The sequence below is a fragment of the Notolepis coatsorum genome (genome assembly GCF_963971535.1).
Source record: "Notolepis coatsorum genome assembly, chromosome: 5".
Classification (NCBI taxonomy): Eukaryota; Metazoa; Chordata; class Actinopteri; order Aulopiformes; family Paralepididae; genus Notolepis; species Notolepis coatsorum.
In genome coordinates this window covers 148,843,959-148,870,055 of record NC_140169.1, presented here as the reverse complement: position 1 = coordinate 148,870,055, position 26,097 = coordinate 148,843,959, and the positions used below count along the sequence as shown (strand labels likewise).

General features: G+C 45.5%; 1 protein-coding gene across 1 annotated transcript in view; it reads left to right on the top strand.

The window, feature by feature from the left end:
- Positions 1-25,498, top strand: part of LOC311228422 (GTPase IMAP family member 4-like) — a gene marked incomplete at both ends in the record, with an annotated part of 43,952 nt that extends 18,454 nt beyond the window's left edge. Inside the window, 2 exons of the mRNA XM_084314329.1 lie at positions 23,035-24,080; positions 25,484-25,498. Coding sequence (XP_084170455.1) covers positions 23,035-24,080; positions 25,484-25,498 — 1,061 coding nt within the window. The remainder of the gene's footprint in view (positions 1-23,034; positions 24,081-25,483) is intronic.
- Between the last annotated feature and the right edge of the window lie 599 nt (positions 25,499-26,097).

Genomic DNA, 26,097 nt, shown 5'->3' with positions numbered 1-26,097 from the left:
ACCCCACGAAGCTCTCCACCAGGGCTCTGTACTCCTCCTCATCATCGTCGGTCTGGCCCATCTTGCCTGCCGGCCATTGAGGCGCTTGGAAGCACGGATGTACGTCAGGTTCTTGTGGTCCGTCCAAATGGTAAACGGCTCCTCGGCCCCCTCTAGCCAATGACGCCACTCCTCCAAGGCAGCCACAACCGCCAGCAGCTCCCGATTGCCGATGTCATAGTTCCTCTCGGCAGGGAGGAACCGACGCGAGTAGAAGGCGCACGGATGTACCTTCTGGTCTGTTGCCGACCGCTGGGATAAGATAGCTCCCAGTCCAGTATCCGAGGCGTCCACCTCAACGATGAACTGTCTCTTGGGGTCTGGATGGAGCAAGATCGGGGCGGAAGTGAACCTCTTCTTGAGGGAGCGGAACGCAGCACACGCCGCTGGGGACCAGTCGAACGGCAGGGCGGGAGAGGTCAGTCTGGTAAGCGGTTCCGCCACTTGACTGTAGTTCCGGATGAACCTTCGGTAGAAGTTGGCGAACCCGAGGAAGCTCTGTAACTCCTTCCGAGAGGTGGGTTCCGGCCACTCCTCCACGGCCTGGATCTTGCGAGGATCAGCTCGGGTCAAGCCTCTCTCCACGATGAAGCCCAGGTAATCGACGGAGTCGGAGTGGAATCGGCACTTCTCTGCCTTGACGAAGAGCCGATTGTGGAGGAGGCGCTCCAGCACACGGCGGACATGCTGGATGTGTTCCTCGAGGGTCTTGGAGAAGATGAGGATGTCGTCTAGGTATACTACCACAAACTCCTCCAGCATGTCACGAAGGACGTCGTTCATTAGCGCCTGGAATACCGCCGGAGCATTGGTGAGGCCGAACGGCATCACCAGGTACTCGTAGTGGCCCCTGGGAGTCTTGAAGGCGGTCTTCCATTCATCGCCCTCTCGGATACGGACTAGATGTTAGGCACTCCGGAGGTCCAGCTTGGTAAAGACGGTAGCCTGGGTGAGAGGCTCGAAGGTGGAGTTCATGAGAGGTAGAGGATACTTGTTCTTAATGGTGATCTCGTTGAGCTGGCGATAGTCGATGCAGGGTCGAAGGTCTCCGTCCTTCTTCCCAACAAAGAAGAAACCGGCCGCCACAGGAGAGGAGGAAGGCCGAATGAGTCCTGCTTCTAAGGACTCAGAGAAGTATTGATCCATCGCTGCCTTCTCCGGGACGGTCAGACTGTAGAGGCGGCTGCCGGGAAGGGGAGCCCCTGAGCGGAGGTCGATGGCACAGTCGTAAGGCCGGTGAGGCGGAAGGGCCTGAGCCCTGGACTTACTGAAAACCTCCATGAGGTCGTGGTACTCGGGGGGTATGGTCGAGAGGTCCGGAGGCGGCTCACCAACGGATCTCCGGGGCGGGGGACAGGACGCCGCCTGAAGACACTGGGCATGACAGGAGGAGCTCCAACCCTTGATGGTACCGGAGGACCAGGCGATGTGGGGCTCGTGCAGCGCGAGCCAGGGCCGGCCCAGGACTACTGTTTCCAAAAACTCACCAGAGCGCAACGCGTAAAGCGGGCAGATAACGAGGCGCAGCTCCGAACGGGGAATCGGGTTCTCCACAGGGATTCTTCACGAAAGTCCTGGAGAGCAACAGACAGGGAACAGCGACGGGGAAGACAAGCAAATGCAGGAGTTATTTAAAACGATCCAACATCGATAGTAGGTAGGGATGCTCGATATTGGCTTTTTTACCGATACCGATATTCCGATATTGTCCAACTCTTAATTTCCGATACCGATATCAACCGATATCAACCGATACCGATATATGAAGGGTTTCCCCGTCCAAAAAAATGAATAATTTCAGGTAACTAATAACTTCACTGGATATATATATAACAAATATTGTTTTTTTTTTTTTTAAACCGATACCGATATTTTCCGATATCACATTTTACTGCCGATATCGGCCGATAATATCGGTTGGCCGATAATATCGGACATCCCTAATAGTAGGGGGATCAGGGTATATAAAGCCACAGGGCGCTGATTACAAGCTGTGACAGCTGCGGGATGAAATTGATCATTGCTCCAGAAGCGTGTGGTGGGGAGAGCACCAATCAACACAGCACTTTACAGGAACGGAGCGTGTGGCGGGGAATGCAATTAATCAACAAAGTACCTTAAAGGAACGGAGCGTGTGGGTGGGGAGCGGACCAAACCTCACAGTACCCCCCCCTCCACGGGAGCCACCCGGCGACCAGGCCGACCCGGCTCGCCCGGATGGGCACGATGGAAGTCGGTGATCAGGCCGGGATCCACGATGAGCTGGCGGGAGACCCAGCTCCGTTCCTCCGGACCGTACCCCTCCCAGTCCACCAGGTACTGGAACCCCCGACCCCGCCGTCGAACGCCCATCAACCGGCGGACCTGCCACTGGGGGTGACCGTCCACCATCTTGGGAGGAGGTGGTTCTGGAGCAGGAGGCATCAGGGGACTGAGAGAGACAGGATTAACCCGGGACACATGGAAAACGGGGTGAATGTGCATGGACGCAGGAAGCTTAAGACGCACCGCCGCCGGACTGAGTACCTTCAGAACCTCAAAAGGTCCGACGAACCGGGGGTTAAGTTTCTTGGCCGAGGACCGAAGTGGAAGGTCCCTTGCGGAAAGACACACCCTCTGCCCAGGGTGGTACGTCGGCGCAGGAACCCGGCACCGGTCAGCCCCACGACAGGCACGCTCTGATGACCGGAGCAGCGCGGTCCTGGCGATCTCCCAGACCCGACGGCACCGGTCGAGGTGGTCCTGTACGGAGGGAACTGCCACCTCCGTCTCCTGTGCAGGGAAAAGAGGGGGTTGGTAGCCCAGGGATACCTCAAAGGGTGAGAGGCCGGTGGCGGAACTGACCATGGAGTTGATGGAGTACTCGACCCAGGGAAGGAAACGGCTCCAAGAAGCTGGTCTCTCGGCAGCCACACACCGAAGAGCAGACTCCACACTCTGGTTCATCCTCTCCGTTTGTCCGTTAGTCTGGGGATGATAACCAGAGGAAAGACTGACCGTTGCCCCCAATCCCTTGCAAAAAGCCCGCCATACCTGGGAAGTGAACTGGGGCCCCCGGTCCGAGACGACGTCCTGGGGAAAACCATGGAGGCGAAACACGTGGCGTGTCAGGAGGTCCGCCGTCTCGGCCGCCGAGGGAAGCTTGGGAAGGGCCACGAGGTGAACCCCCTTGCTGAACCGATCCACGATGGTCAGAAGGCACGTGTTCCCCTGGGAGGAGGGAAGACCCGTGACGAAGTCCAGCGCCACATGTGACCAAGGACGGCTCGGAATGGGAAGCGGCTGTAATAGCCCGGAGGGTGCCTTGTGGGAGGCCTTGCTGCGGGCGCAGACTGCGCAGGCCAGTACAAACTCCTTGACGTCGTTCCTCATGGTGGGCCACCAGAATCGACGAGCCAGGAAGGAGAACGTGCGATGAACGCCCGGGTGGCAGGCGAACCGGCTGGTATGGCCCCACTGGAGGACCCGGGAGCGGACCGAGTCGGGGACGAAGAGACGATGAACCGGTACATTGCCTGGAGCGCGATGGAAGCGTAGGGCACGCCTTACCACCCCCTCGATGCCCAAGGTGACGACTCCTACCACCCTGGCCTCTGGGTGGATGGGAGTCGGGTCCTCAGTGGTTGGAGCCCCCTTGGAGTGTAACCGGGACAGGGAGTCGGCCTTCGTGTTGCGGGAACCAGGGCAAAGTCAGCGAGAAGTCGAACCGACTGAGGAAGCTGGCCCATCTTGCCTGCCGGCCATTGAGGCGCTTGGAAGCACGGATGTACGTCAGGTTCTTGTGGTCCGTCCAAATGGTAAACGGCTCCTCGGCCCCCTCTAGCCAATGGCGCCACTCCTCCAAGGCAGCCACAACCGCCAGCAGCTCCCGATTGCCGATGTCATAGTTCCTCTCGGCAGGGAGGAACCGACGCGAGTAGAAGGCGCACGGATGTACCTTCTGGTCTGTTGCCGACCGCTGGGATAAGATAGCTCCCAGTCCAGTATCCGAGGCGTCCACCTCAACGATGAACTGTCTCTTGGGGTCTGGATGGAGCAAGATCGGGGCGGAAGTGAACCTCTTCTTGAGGGAGCGGAACGCAGCACACGCCGCTGGGGACCAGTCGAACGGCAGGGCGGGAGAGGTCAGTCTGGTAAGCGGTTCCGCCACTTGACTGTAGTTCCGGATGAACCTTCGGTAGAAGTTGGCAAACCCGAGGAAGCTCTGTAACTCCTTCCGAGAGGTGGGTTCCGGCCACTCCTCCACGGCGTGGATCTTGCGAGGATCAGCTCGGGTCAAGCCTCTCTCCACGATGAAGCCCAGGTAATCGACGGAGTCGGAGTGGAATCGGCACTTCTCTACCTTTACGAAGAGCCGATTGTGGAGGAGGCGCTCCAGCACACGGCGGACATGCTGGATGTGTTCCTCGAGGGTCTTGGAGAAGATGAGGATGTCGTCTAGGTATACTACCACAAACTCCTCCAGCATGTCACGAAGGACGTCGTTCATTAGCGCCTGGAATACCGCCGGAGTGTTGGTGAGGCCGAACGGCATCACCAGGTACTCGTAGTGGCCCCTGGGAGTCTTGAAGGCGGTCTTCCATTCATCGTCCTCTCGGATACGGACTAGATGGTAGGCACTCCGGAGGTCCAGCTTGGTAAAGACGGTAGCCTGGGTGAGAGGCTCGAAGGTGGAGTTCATGAGAGGTAGAGGATACTTGTTCTTAATGGTGATCTCGTTGAGCTGGCGATAGTCGATGCAGGGTCGAAGGTCTCCGTCCTTCTTCCCAACAAAGAAGAAACCGGCCGCCACAGGAGAGGAGGAAGGCCGAATGAGTCCTGCTTCCAAGGACTCAGAGATGTATTGATCCATCGCTGCCTTCTCCGGGACAGTCAGACTGTAGAGGCGGCTGCCGGGAAGGGGAGCCCCTGAGCGGAGGTCGATGGCACAGTCGTAAGGCCGTGAGGCGGAAGGGCCTGAGCCCTGGACTTACTGAAAACCTCCATGAGGTCGTGGTACTCGGGGGGTATGGTCGAGAGGTCCGGAGGCGGCTCACAAACGGATCTCCGGGGCGAGGGACAGGACGCCGCCTGAAGACACTGGGCATGACAGGAGGAGCTCCAACCCTTGATTGTACCGGAGGACCAGGCGATGTGGGGCTCGTGCAGCGCGAGCCAGGGCCGGCCCAGGACTACTAGGACAAGAGGGGATCTGGTGATAAAAAACTGGAGTCTCTCAACGTGGTTACCAGCAATGGTGAGCAGGACAGGGCAGGTGCGTTGAGTGATGTCAGCCAGGCGGTGTTGGTCCAATGCGAATACCTCCAATGGCCTCACTAGGTCCTCAAGTGGAATGTTGGCCCGGGTAGCAAACTCGAATTCTAGGAAACTCTCGTCAGCCCCCGAGTCAATGAGTGCCTCCACCGTGGCCCGTTGGTCCGCCCAGGCCAGGGTGACGCTCATCAGACGGCTGGGTGGTGCACGGCTCTGGGAACGAGAAAAACGGCTCACCAGGATCTCCCGGGGTCCCGGCGAGCCTGGTCTTTTGGCCGGGTGGGGCAGTTGGCGATACGGTGTCCATCCCGACCGCAGTAGAGGCAAAGGCCGGACCTGAACCTCGCCTCCTGTTCAGCTTGGCTAAGATGAGAACGTCCCAGCTGCATGGGTTCCTCCTCGGGCACCGAACGGGAGGGAAAAGAGCCACCAGTCGTGTTGGGGGCAGGGCGACCAGCAGTACCGTCACGAGTACGGGGGGTCCGGAGTACCTCTGGAGGTCCCTGTCGGGTTCTCTCACGTCTTCTCTCCTGGAGGCGTCCGTCGATGCGAATGGCGAGGCTGAACAGGTCCTCGGGGGACTCAGGTTCCTCACGGGTCGCGAGCTGGTCCCTGACTGCGTCGTTGAGCCCCCTCATGAAGGTGAGACGAAGTGCTTGATCGTTCCAACCGCTCTCCGTTGCAGCCAGTCTGAACTCCAGCGCGTAGTCGGTGACCCCGCCACTGCCCTGCCGGAAGGTACCCAACCGGGCTCCAGGGTCCTGGCCACGGGCTGGGTGGTGGAAAACCCTGCGGAGCTCAGCCACGAAGTCTGGGTAGGAAAAACAGATATCTGCCCCCATTGCCCAGGAGGCAGTGACCCACTGTGCTGCCCGGCCTGAGAGCAAGTTAGTCATGTAAGCCACTTGGGCTCCCCTTGAAGTGAATCGACTGGGTTGATGACGAAAAACCAACTCACATTGCATGATGAATGTGGCACAATCCTCGAAGTTACCGTCGAACAACCGTGGTTCGGAGAGACCGGGCTCCCGAGGTGCGGGATCGGGAGGCGCGGGACCTGCCAGGGCTGCGGGTGATGCTCCGGCCGAGGCTCCTGAAGTAAGTGGGGTTACAAGCAAGGTGTTAACGGTTTCACTCAGCGTCTGTAAGTGGAGGAGAATATTAGCCTGCTGGCTAGCCAGACAGCCCAGGGACCCCTGAATAGGCAGGACCTGCTCTCGGAGTTCCTGTACAGCAGCCGCAGCCGCATCTAGCTGAAGGCTGTGGTCGTTGGTTAACTCTATCTGGACTGCTAACGCTGTTCTGACTCTCTCTGTGTCGGCTGGGGTCATCATGGTTGGATCGTAATGTTAGGGTTTGTAACCGACCTCAAGCGCAACGGCACAGAGAGAGTTGTTTCAGAGTTACAAGATTGAATTAAGTTGAGCAACCGAACAAACGGGGAATCTGGCATGTGAAGATTGTTGCGGCTCTGCAGATTCTCCCAGTAGGTGGTGGTGAGGAATTAGCTTGTGACGTCTGAAGCCGCTCTGCAGATCCTCCCAGCTTTCACTCCCGGTGGAAACGGAGAGAGAGAGAAATCTGAGTTAGCCCAGCGCACAACAGAAACAGAGAGGTGACTGATCCAATAAATATCCAAGTGACTTGATCTTCGGTGTACCACACACAGTTAGCAGAGTCCAGAGAAAAAACAATACGGTAATCCAAAGTGTAAATCCAACACAAAAAATAGGTGAGAACAGTATAAACAAAAACGGGATCTCTTCGGTGTTTCACAAACACACACAAAACTGGTGATCCAAAAAGAACTGTTTCCAAAAACTCACCAGAGCGCAACGCGTAAAGCGGGCAGATAACGAGGCGCAGCTCCGAACGGGGAATCAGGTTCTCCACAGGGATTCTTCACGAAAGTCCTGGAGAGCAACAGACAGGGAACAGCGACGGGGAAGACAGGCAAATGCAGGAGTTATTCAAAACGATCCAACATCGATAGTAGGGGGATCAGGGTATATAAAGCCACATGGCGCTGATTACAAGCTGTGACAGCTGCGGGATGAAATTGATCATTGCTCCAGAAGCGTGTGGTGGGGAGAGCACCAATCAACACGGCACTTTACAGGAACGGAGCGTGTGGCGGGGAATGCAATTAATCAACAAAGTACCTTAAAGGAACGGAGCGTGTGGGTGGGGAGCGGACCAAACCTCACAAGTTAGGTGATCTAGGTATCTTTTAGGGTTGCAAATTGTAAGCATGTTCCTGAATCGGTCATTGATAACGGTAACAATCAATTAATCAATTAATTGTAACTAAAATACAAAATGTACCAAACAATAACAAATTCATTTGTTTCCTCAATCTAAAGATATATGTCCACACCAGCATGCTCACAACATTGTATGGCATCATGAAACATATAAAAACATAGAGGCCTAGACATAAGACATTTGTGTCTGCTTTAACTCATTGATCGCCGGGGATTAGACGGGGCCCTGTTCTAGCACTGCCACGCTTTAAAAGATAGGAGTGTGTCACCTTGTTTCTAGAGCTATAACTATATTCTATATTATAGCTATGGATACAATACTATGGCCCATTTGACATCACCTATCTATCGTTCAATATGTGAAAAAGAATTTTTCCATCCATACGTTCCTGTGTTATACTGTGGTGAATATAAGTATTGTTATAGCGTGGTCTGGGGTAATTCCCGAAAAAGGCTTACGTCAATTCTATTATAAACGTTGCCGTTTCTTGCCTGTACACGCTATTATTCCCAAATCAAATCTATATCATAGGTAGGGGAGAACGGGGGACGTTGTCACACTTTTTACTCTAGTGTGAATTGCTCATAATCAAAACATCTTTCAATAGTCATTCCTACATTAAATTGAAGCTTAAGATGTTGGCTTGAAATGTGTATCCTTCTCATTTTCCAACGTATTGTAACAAAGAGTTAATCACCTATCAAAGACACTGACACATGGTGACAACCAACCCCATCATGGGGATTCTTGTCACACACTATGGGGTTGGTTGTCACCATGTGTTTTAATGGGAACATCTTAAAAAGAAGACAAGAAGGCAGAACTAAATTTGAAAATTTGATTGCATTGACAAGTTGACAAATACATAACTTAATGCATCTTAACATGAACATAAACAGGAAACACATCTTTAGGCCATCCTATATAACAAAATAAGAACACAATAAATCGGCCTAACAATAATAGCCTACACAACATGAATGAATGAATGAATGAATGAATGAATGAATGAATGAATGAATGAATGAATGAATGAATGAATGAATGAATGAATGAATGAATGAATGAATGAATGAATGAAAACTTTATTTAACAGATTGCAGAATGGGTACAATACAGTATGGCTCAATACACACCAGAGAAAGACGTTTGTCTTGTTTACATCAGGGTCTCCCATTTTCAATTCATAGTTGTAACATGTGACAACCAACCCCAAATAAAATGTGACGACCAACCCCAACTGGAATGTCTTGATAGCATCAAGGCTAACAGCCATCTAACAACTAGTTAGCTAGCTAACAACAATCTAAACCAGGGGTCAACAACCTTTTTGACATGGAGTGCCTGTTTGAAATATAGTTGTAACTAGTGTGCCTCAACAATATTCCATGCATCGTAATATTTTTTTCTCATAATCAGGTATTTTTAATGATAATTTTTACATTATTACATCATTATTGTTATTATTAACAATATTATTATGATGGTTGTATCAACCCTAAATCTGAGTTGGGGGGGGGGGATGCAATGCAGACAAACAGCTGCATACAGTGCGACCATTTCACTCACATTTGCCCATTCATTTTTGGACACATCACACACCATTGGTGTGTGTACTGTACGTGTGCTGTCATAGCTCCACCTACAGGCCTAATGGAGAACACCAGGATGTGAATGGAGGGTGAATGTGAGGTATATCGTGTAAATAAGTTTTGATTGATCGCAAGACTACACTGTAACAAAAATATAATAAATTACCAGAACTTAAAAATATTGAGTTCAGTTACTGTGCATTAAGGTTTTCAGTTTTCAATCCATAATAAGTTAACAGAAAAATAAGTACACAACCACATTATTTCAACCTAATAAAACTATGTTTATTGTCATTGTTTTAAGAACACAAGTTGACTTAGTAATACTCAAATTTTTAGTAAAAAAATTGCTTTTAACATGTGCAATGTTCAATGAAATAGAAAAATAAACAATACAATTTGTTGATTAATCCCACTGGTCACAATGGTGACCGTAATAATGTTTTTGTTATAAGGCTCTGCAAATGTTACTGAATGATGTAGCAATGTATTTCCAGCTAAATTGAAATAATAAACAAATAAAGGGTCTCAATTAAATATGTGGTAGTAAAAAGAACCTGTGGGAGGATTTCAACAAGATAAATGCGACAACAGTGCAAAATATTTCACTATAATATTTCAAAGCAAAAAAAAAATATATATATATATATATATATATATATATATATATATATAATTTTCATTTTTTTTCATATTTTTTTTTTAAACGCTGCCCCCTGTGCCTATGCAAATGCCCCCGCGTGCCTATGCAGGCACGCGTGCCTAGGGTTGCCTACCCCTGATCTAAACTATAGCTATCCCTTCACACTTTTTAAGGGTAATAATTGTTTCATTATAAACCAATTGTGTAAAAGCAGAGAAGAAAAATACTGAGGAGCGGAATATTTACAAATGGCCATGAAAAATACAAAAAGTCCTCTCACCTCAAATTCAGCTGTTTCACTCAAAATATGACAATGTAGGTGAACTCTGACCCCAATTCTGGACATTTAAATACCAAAGTATGGGAGACAGGATCCTCTGGTGGTGAAAAATAATGAATGTGACAACCTACCCATGTGACAACGTCCCCCGTTCTCCCCTATTATGTTTCATCATGAATGCATGATAGGGGGGGGGGTAGTTTGTTGATGCTTTGATCGTCACCAACGGTATACGTTGTGGAGTAATGTTACACACATATGTTGCGATCGGGGTGAAGACATGGGTGCATCAACACAGGATTGATATCATATAGCCCTTACCTTCACTAGGATGTACCCCAAAAAGAATATTCCAATTATCTGATCGCGAGTCCCAGTATTGGTGTCGATCGTGTCGCCAACATAATCCACCACACATCATGCATCGGGAGCATTTGAAGCGTCTCAATCCGATCGTTATAACTGCTCCATTCGCCCGACAAAGAAAAGTGAGCCCGGTGACATTTGACCGTTGCACAGGCCAAGATACAAGGTTTCAAAGGGTGCTCGATACCGGCGTCTAGCTAGATGCGGCCGCTATTGCACTTTGACAATCTCAGACTCATTCCCTATGGTAACACAGAGGTCCCCGGATGAATAATGAATACAAAATATTGGAAAAAAAGGAAAAATGATCAAATAACGTATATATACGTGGTTGGCGTTCAAAGGATGGCACCCAATAACGTATATAAATGTTGTTGGCAGGGAATGAGTTAAGCGGGCGGGTGCTGCATATGTAAATTTTTTAAAAAAATAAGAGAAGAAGACTTAAATAAAACGTCTCACCAATTAAAAAAATCTAGAGCATGTATTTAACAAACTAAAAAAAATCCAAACACGGTTCGATATTAACTTAAGAAATAAACTAAATGTCGATTTTTTTTTACTGAATAACAGATTACACACATAAGATGCTGAAAACAACCAACTGTAGTAACAAAGGCTATTATTATTATTATTATTATTATTATTATTATTATTATTATTATTATTATTATTATTATTATTATTATTATTATTATTATTATTATTATTATTATTATTATTATTATTATTATTATTATTATTATTATTATTATTTTGCAACAAGATAGCCTACATAATTATATCATGAATAGCCTGTCTCAGACTGACTTACATGGTCCCGATTTATTTATTCTTGTTGAGTAAAATCTGCATATCGACATGGTCGGGTGAATTACATGGTTTGACTTTGTACATAATATGTTAATGTGATGAAGTATTAAAACTAGTGCTGTCAATAGATACAAAAAAAGAATTCATCTCACAATTTTCTGTAATTAATCTAGATTAATCTAGATAAAAAATATCATTTTTTAAGACCAAAGCTTGTAACAGATATTTACGGAATTAATGTAAAATCAACACAAAGAAAGTATATTTAGATTCAAAGACTATTTTAATAGCTTTCTTTGAATACAGTTTCTCTCCTGTGAAATACAAATGTTCAACAAAACCATCAACATTGATTTAGCTAGACCTCTTTCTCATATCCGCGGCGCTAACAGAAATAAAAACAACCCAGGCCTATGTTAAAGTGCAGATTGGCTTAGAGGACGATAATGTCTTGTATGAACTACCAGTAATATAAATCATATTAACAACAAAAATGTGTTCCATCTTCATGTCAGATGATTTTCGAAAAGATGCGTGAGTCAATGCAAAAAAAGAACAAGCAAATATACTGCTGAAAGTTTCAGAACGTTGAAGATGTTTCACCCCATAGATTAATCTACCGGTAGATTAATTTATTTTAATGCTTTAAATAATTTAAATTAATCTCCAAAGTTAACTTTGACAGCCCTAATTAAAACATAGAACAACTAACCCATGTCTTTGTATAAACAGTGAAAGCTGAACGGTACCTAGTGAAAGAGACAGTGGAGCAGAAGCAGAGCAGATCAGAAACAGCTCTTAAACTTGGTAAGTGAGAGAGGATCTGGAGGATAAAGTGAAGACATTCTTTTAACTGATACTGTGACAGATTGAATACAGTGATTTACCAATAAACCACTGAAGATCAATATCATACATATGTAAAAAATTTATTTTCAACTGTGCTAATGAAAATTACAGGTCTGTTGATGAAGCAATCACCCATAAATGTATCCCCTCTCATCCTATTATAGAAACCAAGATGGTTAAACGAGAACAGACTAAACAACTAGAGGAGATCAATGAGATTTTGAGAGAATCTGAAAAAAGACTAAAAGAAAGAAATTCTACATTGGAGGATCATCTACAGGACTTGGAGAAACGATTGAAAACCACACAGGAACTGGATGAGAGGATCAGAGTCCTTCAGGACAAAGAAACACAACTGACCCAACAAGTGAAACAGAACGAGACACGACTCCAGAACACTGTTAAAGAGACGGAGGAGACCCAAAGAAACACAGAGAAAGAAAGACACCTAAATGAAATGACCCAACAAAACACTGAGAAAGAAACACACCTGGATGAAATGACCCAACAAAACAGAGAGAAAGAAAGACAACTGGATGAAATGACCCAACAAAACACAGAGAAAGAAAGACAACTGGATGAAATGACCCAACAAAACAGAGAGAAAGAAAGACAACTGGATGAAAAGACCCAACGAAACACAGAGAAAGAAAGACACCTGGATGAAATGACACAAGAAAACACAGATAAAGAAAGACAACTGGATGAAATGACCCAACAAAACAGAGAGAAAGAAAAACAACTGGATGAAATGACCCAACGAAACACAGAGAAAGAAAGACAACTGGATGAAATGACACAAGAAAACACAGAGAAAGAAGGACAACTGGATGAAATGACCCAAGGAACCAAAAAGAAAGACAGACAACTGGAGGAAATTACCCAACAACACAGCGAGAAAGAAAGACAACTGGATGAAATGACACAACAAAACAGAGAGAAAGGCAGACAACTGGATGCAATGACACAACAAAACTCAGAGAAAGAAGGACAACTGGATGAAATTACCACTCAGTTTGGTAAGATCAGATTTTTACTTTGTTAACATTTATATTTGTACTGTGTTTGTATTTATATGTTTACTGTGTTAATTTTATATATTTATATTTTTACTGTTACATTTTTGTTATTGTTGTGCTTATATCTACCTCTCAGACCACACAAATGTTTCTGCTCTGATTGATCCAAACAGCCCATGTAGAGAAAGGGCTGTAGTGCCTGGTGGTACTAAATCCAAATGTATACTCTCCCATTGGTAAAAGGAGATTTGGGATATTGGCCACAATAAGGTCATTGGCAATATTCAGTACTGTATCGACAAAAAACCTGTAAATCATCTGCCCTTTGTTAATTTGCTTAAGGTACACTTGATCTCAAAAAGGTGCTGAATGAACTCAGTGGCATCTTTTCACTTTTGGTCAATGTTAGCATGGTGTTATTCATCGTCAATAAAAAAAAATATGAGAATAATTTATATTCTCCTTTGGTTCATTACCATTTACTCAAGCATAGTAACAGACACAATATTTCATACATTCCCTGAGGTCCATAGATGTCCCTAGATATCGAGAACATAAAAATGGGCCTTGTAGAAGTGCAGCAATTCTCCATTTACCTGATCATCCTGGGTTCCCGCATGTCTTAAAGCAGCCACAATAGTCCCGGTTCCAAAGAAACCTAAAGTCACAGGCCTGAACGACTACAGACCTGTGGCACTCACCCCCATCGTCGCAAAATGCTTTGAGAGACTGGTCATGAAACATATAAAAGCCTCCATACCGCCATCATTAGACCACAACCAGTTTGCCTACCGGAAGAACAGGTCAACAGAGGATGCTATTGCCATTGTGTTGCACACTCTGCTGGAACACCTAGAGCACAGGCACACATATGGTAGACTCCTTTTTGTTGACTTCAGTTCAGCTTTCAACACCATTCTACCCAACAAGCTCCACAGTAAACTGCACAAACTCGGACTGAACACCACACTATGCAACTGGATCTTGGACTTTCTCACAAATCGCACACAACATGTTAGGATTGGCAAGCACACATCCCCCACCCTGCCCATTAGCACCGGGGCCCCTCAGGGGTGTGTACTCAGCCCACTTCTCTACACTCTTTTTACACACGACTGTTGTTCCTCCTCTCCATCTAACCTCATAGTAAAATTTGCAGACGACACAACAGTGCTTGGCCTCATCAGAGGGAATGATGAGACCTCATACAGGAGGGAGGTTGAGCAACTAGTGGAGTGGTGCGATGGTCATAACCTTGCTCTCAACCCCACGAAGACCAAGGAGATGATCATCGATTTCCGCAGGACTGGTGACCTCAGCCACTCTCCACTCCTCATTGGGAATGAGGAGGTGGAGAGGGTTTCAAAATTTAAGTTTCTGGGCGTGACAATGTCTGATGACCTGTCCTGGGGGGTCAGCATTGCCTCTGCTGTGGGCAAAGCACAGCAGCGCCTTTTCTACCTTAGGAAGCTTAAATGGGCTAAACTCCCACAGGGACTGATGGCCAACTTCTACCACTGCGCAGTAGAGAGTGTACTCACGTACGGACTACTGGTGTGGTTTACTGGCTGCACCAGGGCAGAGAAGGAGGCCCTCCACAGAGTGGTCAAGGCTGCGAGGAGGATCACTGGAGCTAGCCTCCCAGATATCTCCACAGTCTTTACCTCCCGCTGCCTACGGCGTATAAATAACATCTTACTAGACCAGTACCACCCAGCAAACCATCTCTTTCAACTGCTGCCCTCTGGTCGAAGGTACAGATCCATCCAGTCCGGAACCAGCAGACTGACCAACAGCCTCTACCCACGGGCTGTCAGGCTGCTCAACGACGAACATCAACTTGCCCCCCCCCGCATCCCACCCCCGGTGACATAACTCCCACTCCCACATTACAACAATAACTGTGAACCGGACTTGCATTGCTGCACTATACAATACTTCATCCTTTGCAAGTCAACGCCCCCCCCCCCCCCCCCCCCCCCCCTCCTTCCATCAACTCACTGGACTGAAATATTTATATTTATTAATTTATTTGCACAAGCACTAAATGCACTTGGGACAATGATGGTATGTTATATATTGGGACATTGGGACATTGATACTTTATTACTTATTACTATATTACTACTATTATTGACATTATTATTTTGCACATGTTATATCTTATGTTGTATGCCAGTGGTGATGTTCCTAACAAATTTCGTTGTACCAACAATGACAAATAAAGATCTATTCTATCTATTCTATGTACTTTTGGGCGAATATCCTGAAAATATAGCTCCGGTTTAACCACTGCATCGTGGTTTAACCATTAAGCATTGTGCAAAAATAAGGCTTGTTATTTAAAAAAATAATATTACAATTGCATACGTGAAGTAATTTGTGATTTATTATACTTTATACTTATAGCACATGCATGAGTCTGGTCTCTTTTGAAAGGTAACATTCGGAAGGAAAAAAAGAAAAAAACGAAATCACTTCGAGTGCTAATGAAATATAGTAACAGAGGTTTAAACACACTGAAGTGAAGGTTTTTGTGTACTCACATTTATTTTTACTGGTTGCCAGATGCCTGTTTTCAAGTTCCAGCTGAGAGGTAGGAGCTGGAAAACCTAACAGTTCCATAGCCTGAAGTCTTATGTAGTACAGGTCCAAAGTTTATAAAAATCCCACGGAAAATGTATGTTTTACAAAGGTGTTTGTAATGTGTGTACCGGTAAAGTTTCACCATAATTATCCAAGATGGCCGTCCGCTCCCATTCATTTAGAGGCTCTCGTCAAAACAATGGTTTTCTTGGTCTTCTTGTGTCACCTTCGCCCACTCTCAGCACCCATCTTCGGAGCAGATGCTCCTTGGCTACAATGGTGGTCTATCATTTTCACCAGGCACGGGTGACTGGTCAGTTCAGGACGGTTCACAACCGGACGTGGTCACTTGTCCGAGCGGCTTGTCAAATGACATTCGCCGGATGTTTCGTCTTGTAACTTGAGAATGGAATCACGTGGCGGTCGGGTGGCATAGCGGAGATTGCGCTCGTCACCAATGCAAGAGGCTGCGGTCTCGACTCCCGGAGTCAGCATTGCCTGCAGCTTGGGCCGATCGTCATACTAACTCGTTTGGCTGAGTTAGTGGGAGGGAAGTCGTGGGTGGTAATCTGGCGTTGTGGACAGCGACGCCTACAGGTCAGGTCTGGGCGCCTGCTCAGCGAAAGGCAGGAAGTGGTGAAGGCAGCGTGACCTCCCACGCGTTACGCTTCACCAATGGGAGTCCTCGCTGCCAGGTGAGAAGAGAGCCACTGGCTGTCTCCGCATGTGTCGGAGGAAGCATGTGGTAGACTTCAGGGTTCCCTTGTACCGACCAGTAGGGGGAACATGTGCACAACAACCAGGTAGGGGAGGGGGGAATTGGCACAACGACTAAATTGGGATGGGGAGAAAAACATAGAAAATCAGGCGGAGAAAAAAGAGGATTAAAAAAAAAAAGAGAATGGAATCACGCAATAGGTTGAGTTGGGTGGCGATCGAAAAGGCCACAAATTCAACTTTCCAACGATGTATTGGTTGATCGGCGAAAACACAGCCAGGAGCCGATAGACGAGGGCAAAGTGCCGCTACGTGCGAGTGTGTGACGGCCGGCCGTAAGGCCATCTGATGCTTAAGAGGTTAAACTGTTAACCATGTGACATATGACAGTTGAGTTATGTACAGCTAACTTAATCTTCCGTCCTCTCTTCTATCTTCTAACTGTATTTTCTATCTGTCATTACAGCACAACGGATATGTGGCCTGAAGACTGAAGTCGAGACACTGACGATGAGATTATCAGCCCAACAGACTGGTCAGTTTTTATTCATCTATTAAATATCTATTTTTGTTTTTATGTCTTTATATGATAGTGATGGAAACTGGTGTTTGTATTTCAAAGAGTGGAGAAATGTCTGAACCAGGTGCCACACTACCAATCACACTAATTTAGTTAATTTGAGACAAATCCGGCCTTTTTTAACAGTTGATGCGGCAAAAACGTATCTTCATCGCATGATATTCTCACACATTGAATACTGCTTCAGAAACTGGTCGTTTGCTGGTGTCACTGTCATGAAACCCATCGAACAGCTTTATCATAGAGCCATCAAGGTATTTGCCAGGAAACCATTGGCATACCACCATTGCAATATTTTGAAACAATATAGCTTTTTGAGCTTTGAAAATTTCAAAGTCTTAAAAAGCTCTTGTTTCATCTACAAATGCCTACATGGACTAGCTCCCCCTCCTGTACAGGAATTCATCTACAAAAAAAGAAACACTGGACTCTGCACCAGGTCAGACACCAGAGGTGACTGCATGGTCCAACGTAGACTGACCACGTTTGGCAAAAACGTCCTGTCCATAAAAGGCAGTCAGTCTCCCCATTTCCATAAGGGAAAGCCCCACCCTTGCTTCTTTTAGAGGGCAACTAAAAAAATTTACCAACCAGTCATGTGAACACATGTGACATGCTGTTATCTATTTGTAAATTTTTTTTTACTGTTTTTATGTGTCCTGTTTTTATGTATTTGTACATTTCTTACTGTTTCTATTAGTCCTGTTTTTATGTTTGGGGACAACAGATTAGGCTTGTGCTAAATCCGGCAATTTTTACACTCCACAGTGTTCATAAATGTTGCATTGTCCCGTCCAAATAAACGAATTAAATAAAAATAAAATCACAAAGAGACGCAGCATATAGGCCTATATATTGTTGTGGAATATTTTAAATGAGCCAAACAGTGAAACTGTAGAAATTCAGATTCCATTTGTATAAAAAATAGAACATAGTTTATTACTGTTTCTGTGGCCACAAAAACAGTATGCTCAGTTTACAATCAGAGACTAATATGTAACACACAAAGCGTCTGACCAGAAACAGAAAGTGAGAAGAGCTCTGGTCAGACTTACAATTAAGTACAAAGTTGACATGACGTAAAAAGATGACAAATAACAGATATGACAAGAAAGGTAAACAAAGATGAACAAAGATGAGAAATTGAAAACAAAAGATGGGTTAAGGGGTTTTGTCGTGTCTCACGCAATAATTTGAGTCAAGATTAACAAGAAAATAACCTTGGACGTGTCATATCTACATCAAAGTGTTCTGTGCCTTGGCCGTTGTTTTAAGAACATACGCCAGACTGTCGCCTAGTGACTCAGCTATAGCTGTATACTAGTTAACTATATTAACTAGTCAAGGCTGTAGAAAGAGAATATGTATTTAACACAGAGCTATGGATATGATAATATTTTCCAAGATAATATATATCACCATCATCCAGTGTCATTATAAAGAGAATTGTACAGAATTTGCTTGTATAAAAAAGCATATATATAATAACCATCAAGTATTGTGTTTCAGTGAGTTCAGAGACTAAACAACTAGAGGAGATCAATGAGATTTTGAGAGGATCTGAAAAAAGACTAAAAGAAAGAAATTCTACATTGGAGGATCAACTACAGGACTCGGAGGAAAGACTGAAGAAAACCACACAGGAACTGGATGAGAGGATCAGAGTCCTTCAGGACAAAGAAACACAACTGACCCAACAAGTGAAACAGAACGAGACACGACTCCAGAACACTGTTAAAGAGACGGAGGAGACCCAAAGAAACACAGAGAAAGAAAGACACCTGGATGAAATGACCCAACAAAACACAGAGAAAGAAACACACCTGGATGAAATGACCAAACGAAACACAGAAAAAGAAAGACACCTGGAAGAAATTACCAAAAGATACAGAGAGAAAGAAAGACAAATGGATGAAATGGCCCAACGAAACACAGAGAAAGAAAGACAACTGGATGAAATGACCCAACGAAACACAGAGAAAGAAAGACAACTGGATGAAATGACCCAACGAAACACAGAGAAAGAAAGACAACTGGATGAAATGACACAACAAAACACAGAGAAAGAAGGACAACTGGATGAAATGACTCAAGGAACCAGAAAGAAAGACAGACAACTGGATGAAATTACCCAACAATACAGAGAGATAGAAAGACAACTGGATGAAATGACCAAACAATACAGAGAGATAGAAAGACAACTTGATGAAATGACTCAACGGTACAGAGAGAAAGACAGACAATTGGATGAAATGACCCAACAATACAGGGAGACAGACAGACAACAGGATGAAATGACCACTCAGTTTGGTAAGATCACATTTTTACTTTGTTAACCTGTTAAGCTGTAGCCCTATTTCGCCTAAAGGTACATGCCTAAGTAAATGGAAGATTGCTCCACTTATGCAAGGTCAATTAGCATGTTCTTGGTATCTAGGAACATCTAGGGACCTGTGGGTATGTATTTCCAGTGTCAGAAATATTGTGTCTGTTACTAGGCTTGAGTAAATTGTAATGAAGAAAAGGAGAATATAAATTATGATTTATTTTTGCATCTGTGCCGGTGAATAACACCATGTTACAATTGTGCCGTAACCGAGGTCGCTCACTGAGCTCATTCACCACCTTATTGAGATCAAGTGTAAAAAAAATCGAAGCAAATGAATAAAGGGAAGATTATAACGTAACTCAATCATGCGATTAATAACAATTAAATATTTTAATTGTTGACAGCCCTAGTTTTTAATAATAATAATAATAATATATTTGATTTGTAGAGGCGCTTTATAATTGTGGAACAAATCTCAAAGCGCTACAGTGTAAAATAAACATAATCAAATCAAATCAAATCAAATCAAATGTATTTGTAAGGCCCGACAACACACGTTAATGTCCCCATGGGCCGGACACGTCTTCTTTAAACAAGTCAAGAAGAAACATAACAATAAGTCAAGAACAAAACAAGAACACCATAAGGTCCAACAAATTTTAAATAGATGCAAATAAATGAATAAATGCAAGCACTCCCAGACATACCCCACACGAAGGTAAGGAAAAACTCACTAGAACCTAACAATAGGGAAAAATGCACCACAGGCAGTGTGGAGGAGAGAAACCTTAGAAGGTCCATTCAAGGGGGGATCTCCCTTCTTAGATGTCGGTGATAGTAGTGTTGCAGACTAACAGTTGGTAAGCATGCACTCATGTGTGTAGTTATGGTAGAAAAAGGGGTAACCACTGCGCTCAGACAGGTGCATAGTCCAACATTAATTATGCAAAAACACACTGATGAAGGCCGGATGGCAGAAAACGTTTTGTGTCCTTTAAACAACTTTAAAAATAAAAAACAACGATATTCCGAGTGCGGTCCCTACCTCCCTTTTTTGCTCATGTGTGTAGGGAAACACAGATGAGTGCATGCAATAGCAACTGAACATTTTGAAAAATTAAAGATAGAGTTGATAGCGATAGCAACTGAACATTTTGAAAGATTAAAGATAGAGCTGATAGCGAATCTATTTGAGGCACAGGGGCGGCGCAAAGAGGGTCGCGTCCTCCCCGTCTTAATCACGGGACGTTCAACACTCTGGTCATCGCTCCGAGATAGCCGGAGACAGGGAGATGGGGGGAGAGAGGGTCGTAACCTCCCCGACATCATTGCGGGTCGTCCAGCACTCCGGTCACCACTACGAGACCGCCGGAGACAGGAGGGCACGCAGAGAGGGTCGCATCCTCCCGGCCTTCATCACGGGACGTCCGACACTCCAGTCAACACTCCGGGACAGCAACTCACAGGGAGACAGGGAGACGGGACAGGCGTTAGACAGCTTGCGTGATTGTAGTGGGCGGACATAGCAATAGATACAAGTGGTAAGCATATATGTGAATAGAGTAGATATATGAAGTAAGCATATTATGTGAATAGAATAGAAGTACTTAACCCAGCAATAAAACCACGTTGACAGACCACAAACCATGTTGACAGACCACGGACAGAAGACGGTAAGGAGCTGATCCGTGGCCTCGGTGGTGCATGTAGAGCAGTCTCTGCAATCTTGGCCAAGACCCCGAGACATCCATCATCTTGGACAGCACTACGAGACAGCAGGCACTCAGAGAGATGGGGGGGCAGGGGGGGTTAGAGAGTTCCCATGTTTGTAGTGCTGCGGAAAAGCAGAGATGGGAGAAAATAGACATCCTAACTAAACTAGACAGATTAATCTAAAGGTCAGTCCCCGACCAGGTGAGATCAGGGTAGGTTGAAGGATGGGTCTTAAGCAGGGATTTAAAAGCTTCGACAGAGCAGGCGCCCCTGACAACGGCAGGTAATTTGTTCCACAGGTAGGGAGCGCGGTAGACAAAGGCTCTGTGGCCAGCGGATTTCTTTTTAACCCTAGGAATCGATAGAAGCCCCGCATTTTGTGAGCGCAGAGCACGAGCGGGCGAGTATCGGGAGATGAGATCGGATAGATAGAGTGGTGCAAGCCCATTTCAAATTTTTTAGGTGAGGAGTAGCACTTTAAAGTCAGATCGGGCTTGAATAGGAAGCCAGTGTAGGGCGGACAAAACTGGTGTCATTTTCTAGGTCTAGTTAGTATCCGTGCAGCCGCTTTTTGCACAAGTTGAAGATTTTTGATGCTTGAATTAGGTAGGAAAAGAAATTAAATTAAAAAAAGCTAGGAAGAGAGTAAAAAAAAAGAATATAAAATAAGAAGGTCTAAAACTAGTAAAATAACATAAAATGTGTGGAGCTAAAACTAGATAAAAATCAACAAAGGATCTATTAAAAAGACGAGTTTTGAGGCCCTTTTTAAAAGGATCCACAGTCTGTGGTGCTCTCAGGTGGTCAGGGAGAGCGCTCCACAGTCTGGGTGCTCTCAGGTGGTCAGGGAGAGCGCTCCACAGACTGGGTGATCTCAGGTGGTCAGGGAGAGCGCTCCACAGTCTGGGTGCTCTCAGGTGGTCAGGGAGAGCGCTCCACAGTCTGGGTGCTCTCAGGTGGTCAGGGAGAGCGCTCCACAGACTGGGTGCTCTCAGGTGGTCAGGGAGAGCGCTCCACAGTCTGGGTGCTCTCAGGTGGTCAGGGAGAGCGCTCCACAGTCTGGGTGCTCTCAGGTGGTCAGGGAGAGCGCTCCACAGTCTGGGTGCTCTCAGGCGGTCAGGGAGAGCGCTCCACAGTCTGGGTGCTCTCAGGTGGTCAGGGAGAGCGCTCCACAGTCTGGGTGCTCTCAGGTGGTCAGGGAGAGCGCTCCACAGTCTGGGAGCGGATGAGCAGAAAGCCTGATCTCCCACGGTGCAGAGTTTGGTCCTGAACTCCTTGGGAGCTGGAGGAGGTTTGCCCGGCCAGAGCGGAGATGCTGTACATTTTATGTGTACACATTTTTATATATATATAGAGAGAGAGATTCGATTTTATTTATATTATTTTTTATAGAATTGTATTGCCACATAAAGGGTCACAACTCTATGATCCCTGCATCCATTTGTCACTCAACCGAAGACAAGCAGGAAAACCACTGACCTTGACCTTGACCTTGACGACAGACTAACTTATTGGACTATTGATTTAAATAGTTAATGTGTGTTGGCTTAGGCTAGCATGTTTATTTATTTCCAACCTACCGAGGCCTTGACGAAGTCTAGTGCATTATTGTTCTATTTTGTACAATGATCATGTAACTATCTTGACCTCACTGCAACTTGTATATTCTGATAGCCCAGTTTGTCCTGAAAACAAAGATGTATATACCATGATTGTTGCATTGGTGTTGAGGTTATACATACATTATTACACAAATACACCAGGTAAACCAAAACTAGGGGGAATGGCTCAGACCCCAGAGAGAATCAGACTTTAACCACATGTAAGACTATCCAGTTTTATCCAGTTTTAAGCCATTAACCAGTTCTAAGACTTGAATCAGTTCTAAAACATATTTAACCTGTTGTAAGATTTTAACCAGACTTGATAGACTGGACTATAACCCGTAGTAAGACTTCATCCAGACTTTAACTGGTGTGTCTGCTTGCAGTGGGAGCAGGCAGCAGCAGGCCAGGCTCTCCAGTGTCTCCCAGGGTGTCTGAGCTGAGACTGGTGCTGCTGGGGAGGACTGGAGCTGGGAGGAGTGCAGCAGGAAACACCATCCTGGGCAGAGAGGAGTTCGGGACCCAGGCTGTACTGACCCAGAGGAGTAGGAGGAGAGAGGGGGAGGTGTGTGGGAGACGGCTTGTGCTGGTGGACGCTCCAGACTGCCCTGGACTCTCTCTGGAGGAGATGAAACAGGATGTGGGGTTCTGTGTCCGTCTGTCTGCTCCGGGACCCCACGCCTTCCTCCTGGTCCTACCAGTGGAGCCCTCACTGGGGGAGGAGAGAGGGATGATGGAGAGAATGGAGGGGATGTTTGGAGAGGGTTGTTGGGGACACACCATCATTCTGTTCACCCACACTGACAGACTGAAAGAGCAGAGCATGGAGGAGTTTCTCCAAGCAGGGAGTCAGGAGCTCCAGCAGCTTGTAGAGAAATGTAGGAACAGGTACCATGTCCTCAACGTGAAGGACGGAAGCTGTGGTCCTCAGGTCTCACAGCTGCTGGAGAAGATAGAGGGGATGGTGTCAGGAAACACAGAGAGCTTCTACAACACTCAGACCTACCAGGAGGCAGAGAACCAGGTCAGAGAGATGGAGAGAAGGATTCAGCACGAGAGGAAGGAGAGGGAGGAGAGGAAACAGAGGGAGGAGGAAGAGATGAGGGAAAGACACGAGAAGGAACTACAGAACTCCCTTGTGGAGAAAGAGGGAGAGGTCCATGGATTGAAAGATGACATTAGAATTCTCAATAAAATAATTTTTGTTCTGGAGAAAGAGTTGGAAGCAGAGAGGGATGAACAGAATAAAAGAGAGCTAGAGAGGAAATTAAAGACTCGTATCAGTCGACGGGAAAAGATGAACAAAGATCTGGACCTACTTAGAGAACAATCTGAAAATGAGAAAATTCAGTTGGAAGAGAAATATCTGAGAGAAAAAATGGAATTAAGAGAGAGGTTTGAAAAAGAAGCCAAGGTGGAGGCAGAGTTGCAGGTGATGAAGATTGTTTTTCCTGCATTACAAAATGCTAGTAGATAGATAGATCGAAGGGGCAGAGAAAGACTGAATGGTGAGAGAGAAAGAATCAACAGAAAGTTGGAGACTCTTAGTCAAAGACTGATGCATAAGTGTGGAAACATTGTAGATGAATTAATAGAACTTGTATTAAGTAGAAAGTCAGATGGCAGAAAGCACATCACATTTATTTTGTAATAACAACAAAAACAACAACGTACAGAGATATAGTGAAGTGGGCTGTTTTTACCTGCATTAAACTCTGTTTGACATCACCATACATCACTTTAGGAGCCATAGTGAAGTGGTTTTATTAGGTGTCATCAGGGGTGCAGTGCTCCTGCCACGCGGTACCACGCCGTTCCACCACCTTTCTGAGCAGAAGCACGTGCACGCACGTGCACGCACATACACGCGTGTGCGCACAAAAATGCGTTCACAACTTTCACTCGACTCGTCGTGCCGTGCGCCAAGTACCGGTGCTCACCTGGCTACTTGTCTTTGCATAACAATAGCATAACAATAGCATAACAAAGAACGAGATGAGCAAAACCAAAATGCAAGCCCTGTACCAATTGGTGGGGGTTTGCTTGAGCTGTGGAACCTCTCACTATGTGACAAATGGTCCCGACTGGAAGGATGAGACATTTCTTAAGTTGTGCTTCAGAAGGAAACTGTCCTTCTGTAAACTGTAAGTTACATTGTTAATTTAGTTTGTATTTACTTTTCTAGTTTAAGTTAATTCAATTAAAGAAATTGTAACTACAATGTATCTACAATTACATTTAAAACATTGTTTGTTTTTCAACCATATCTGTTGACAATATAATTTCTTTATATATTGAATGCTACATCCTGCTACCTTTTTCAGCTTCTCTATTTCAAGGCAATATTAACAAAAACTAAACTAAAACTAGTTATTTCCTATACAAACATGTACAAAAACATAACCCTAACCCTAACCCAAACATGTTTGTATAGGAACATGTCTACTATTTATGCTTAATAATCATTCTAATCATAATGCTGGTCGGAGCTGTTCTGTGCGCACGCGAGGGAACATTTATGCGCATGCGCGGGAGCGTACATGCACGTGATGTCATTAAAACACAGTACAACTACTTATGAAATCACCACTGCACCACTGGGTGTCATAACTAACTAACTAACTAAACTAACTAACTGTGTACAGAGCAAACTCATCTTTGCTGCTCCAGCCGCAAATGGTCTGGTGCTACCAGCTCAGTCAGTCTTCTCATGATACCAGAAGATGCTCACAAACTAAATGCAAGTTTCTTCGCAGAAAGCAGGGTATTTTTTATGACGATGGAAAACAAATATGCTCTTAAACCTCTGGACTCGGTCTATCATTCTGCCCTCAGATTTATTACTGGTGACAGATACGATACCCACCACTTTGTCCTTTATGAAAAGGTTGGATGGCCTTCTCTGGTATAAAGGTGTAACTATAATTAGTATTTGTTTATTTTTAAAGCTCTTATTGGTAAACGGCCCCCTTACATCACATCACTGTAGGAAAGGAATATCTGAACCTATTCCACACGTTCAAATGACTGGCTGGTTCTTAGGGTTCCTCCAGTTTGCTCAGAACTAGGAAAAACAAGCTTTTTCCTTTGATGCTTCCAACACCTGGAATGCCCTCCAACTGATTCTGAAGCTGAAGGTTCTTCCTCATTTTGCTGCATTTAAAAGTATGATCTCCGACCACTGTGTGTCGACTTGTAACTGTCTTAGCAGATTTCTATGGTTTATTGTTATTTGTTGAGCCGATGTGTATGAATTTAATAAACTGTGTCTTTGATTTGTAAGCTTGTCATTGCTGTAAATGAGGATAACCTCAGTGTCTTATGAGTTGAAATAAAGGTTTGAAATTAAATTAAATTAAGCCTCCTCGACCAACAAGAAACCAAAAATGTGCTCTGCAAAAAGTCTGCATATAAAAAAGAAAGCACACAGAGGAAACAAAGCAAAGAGG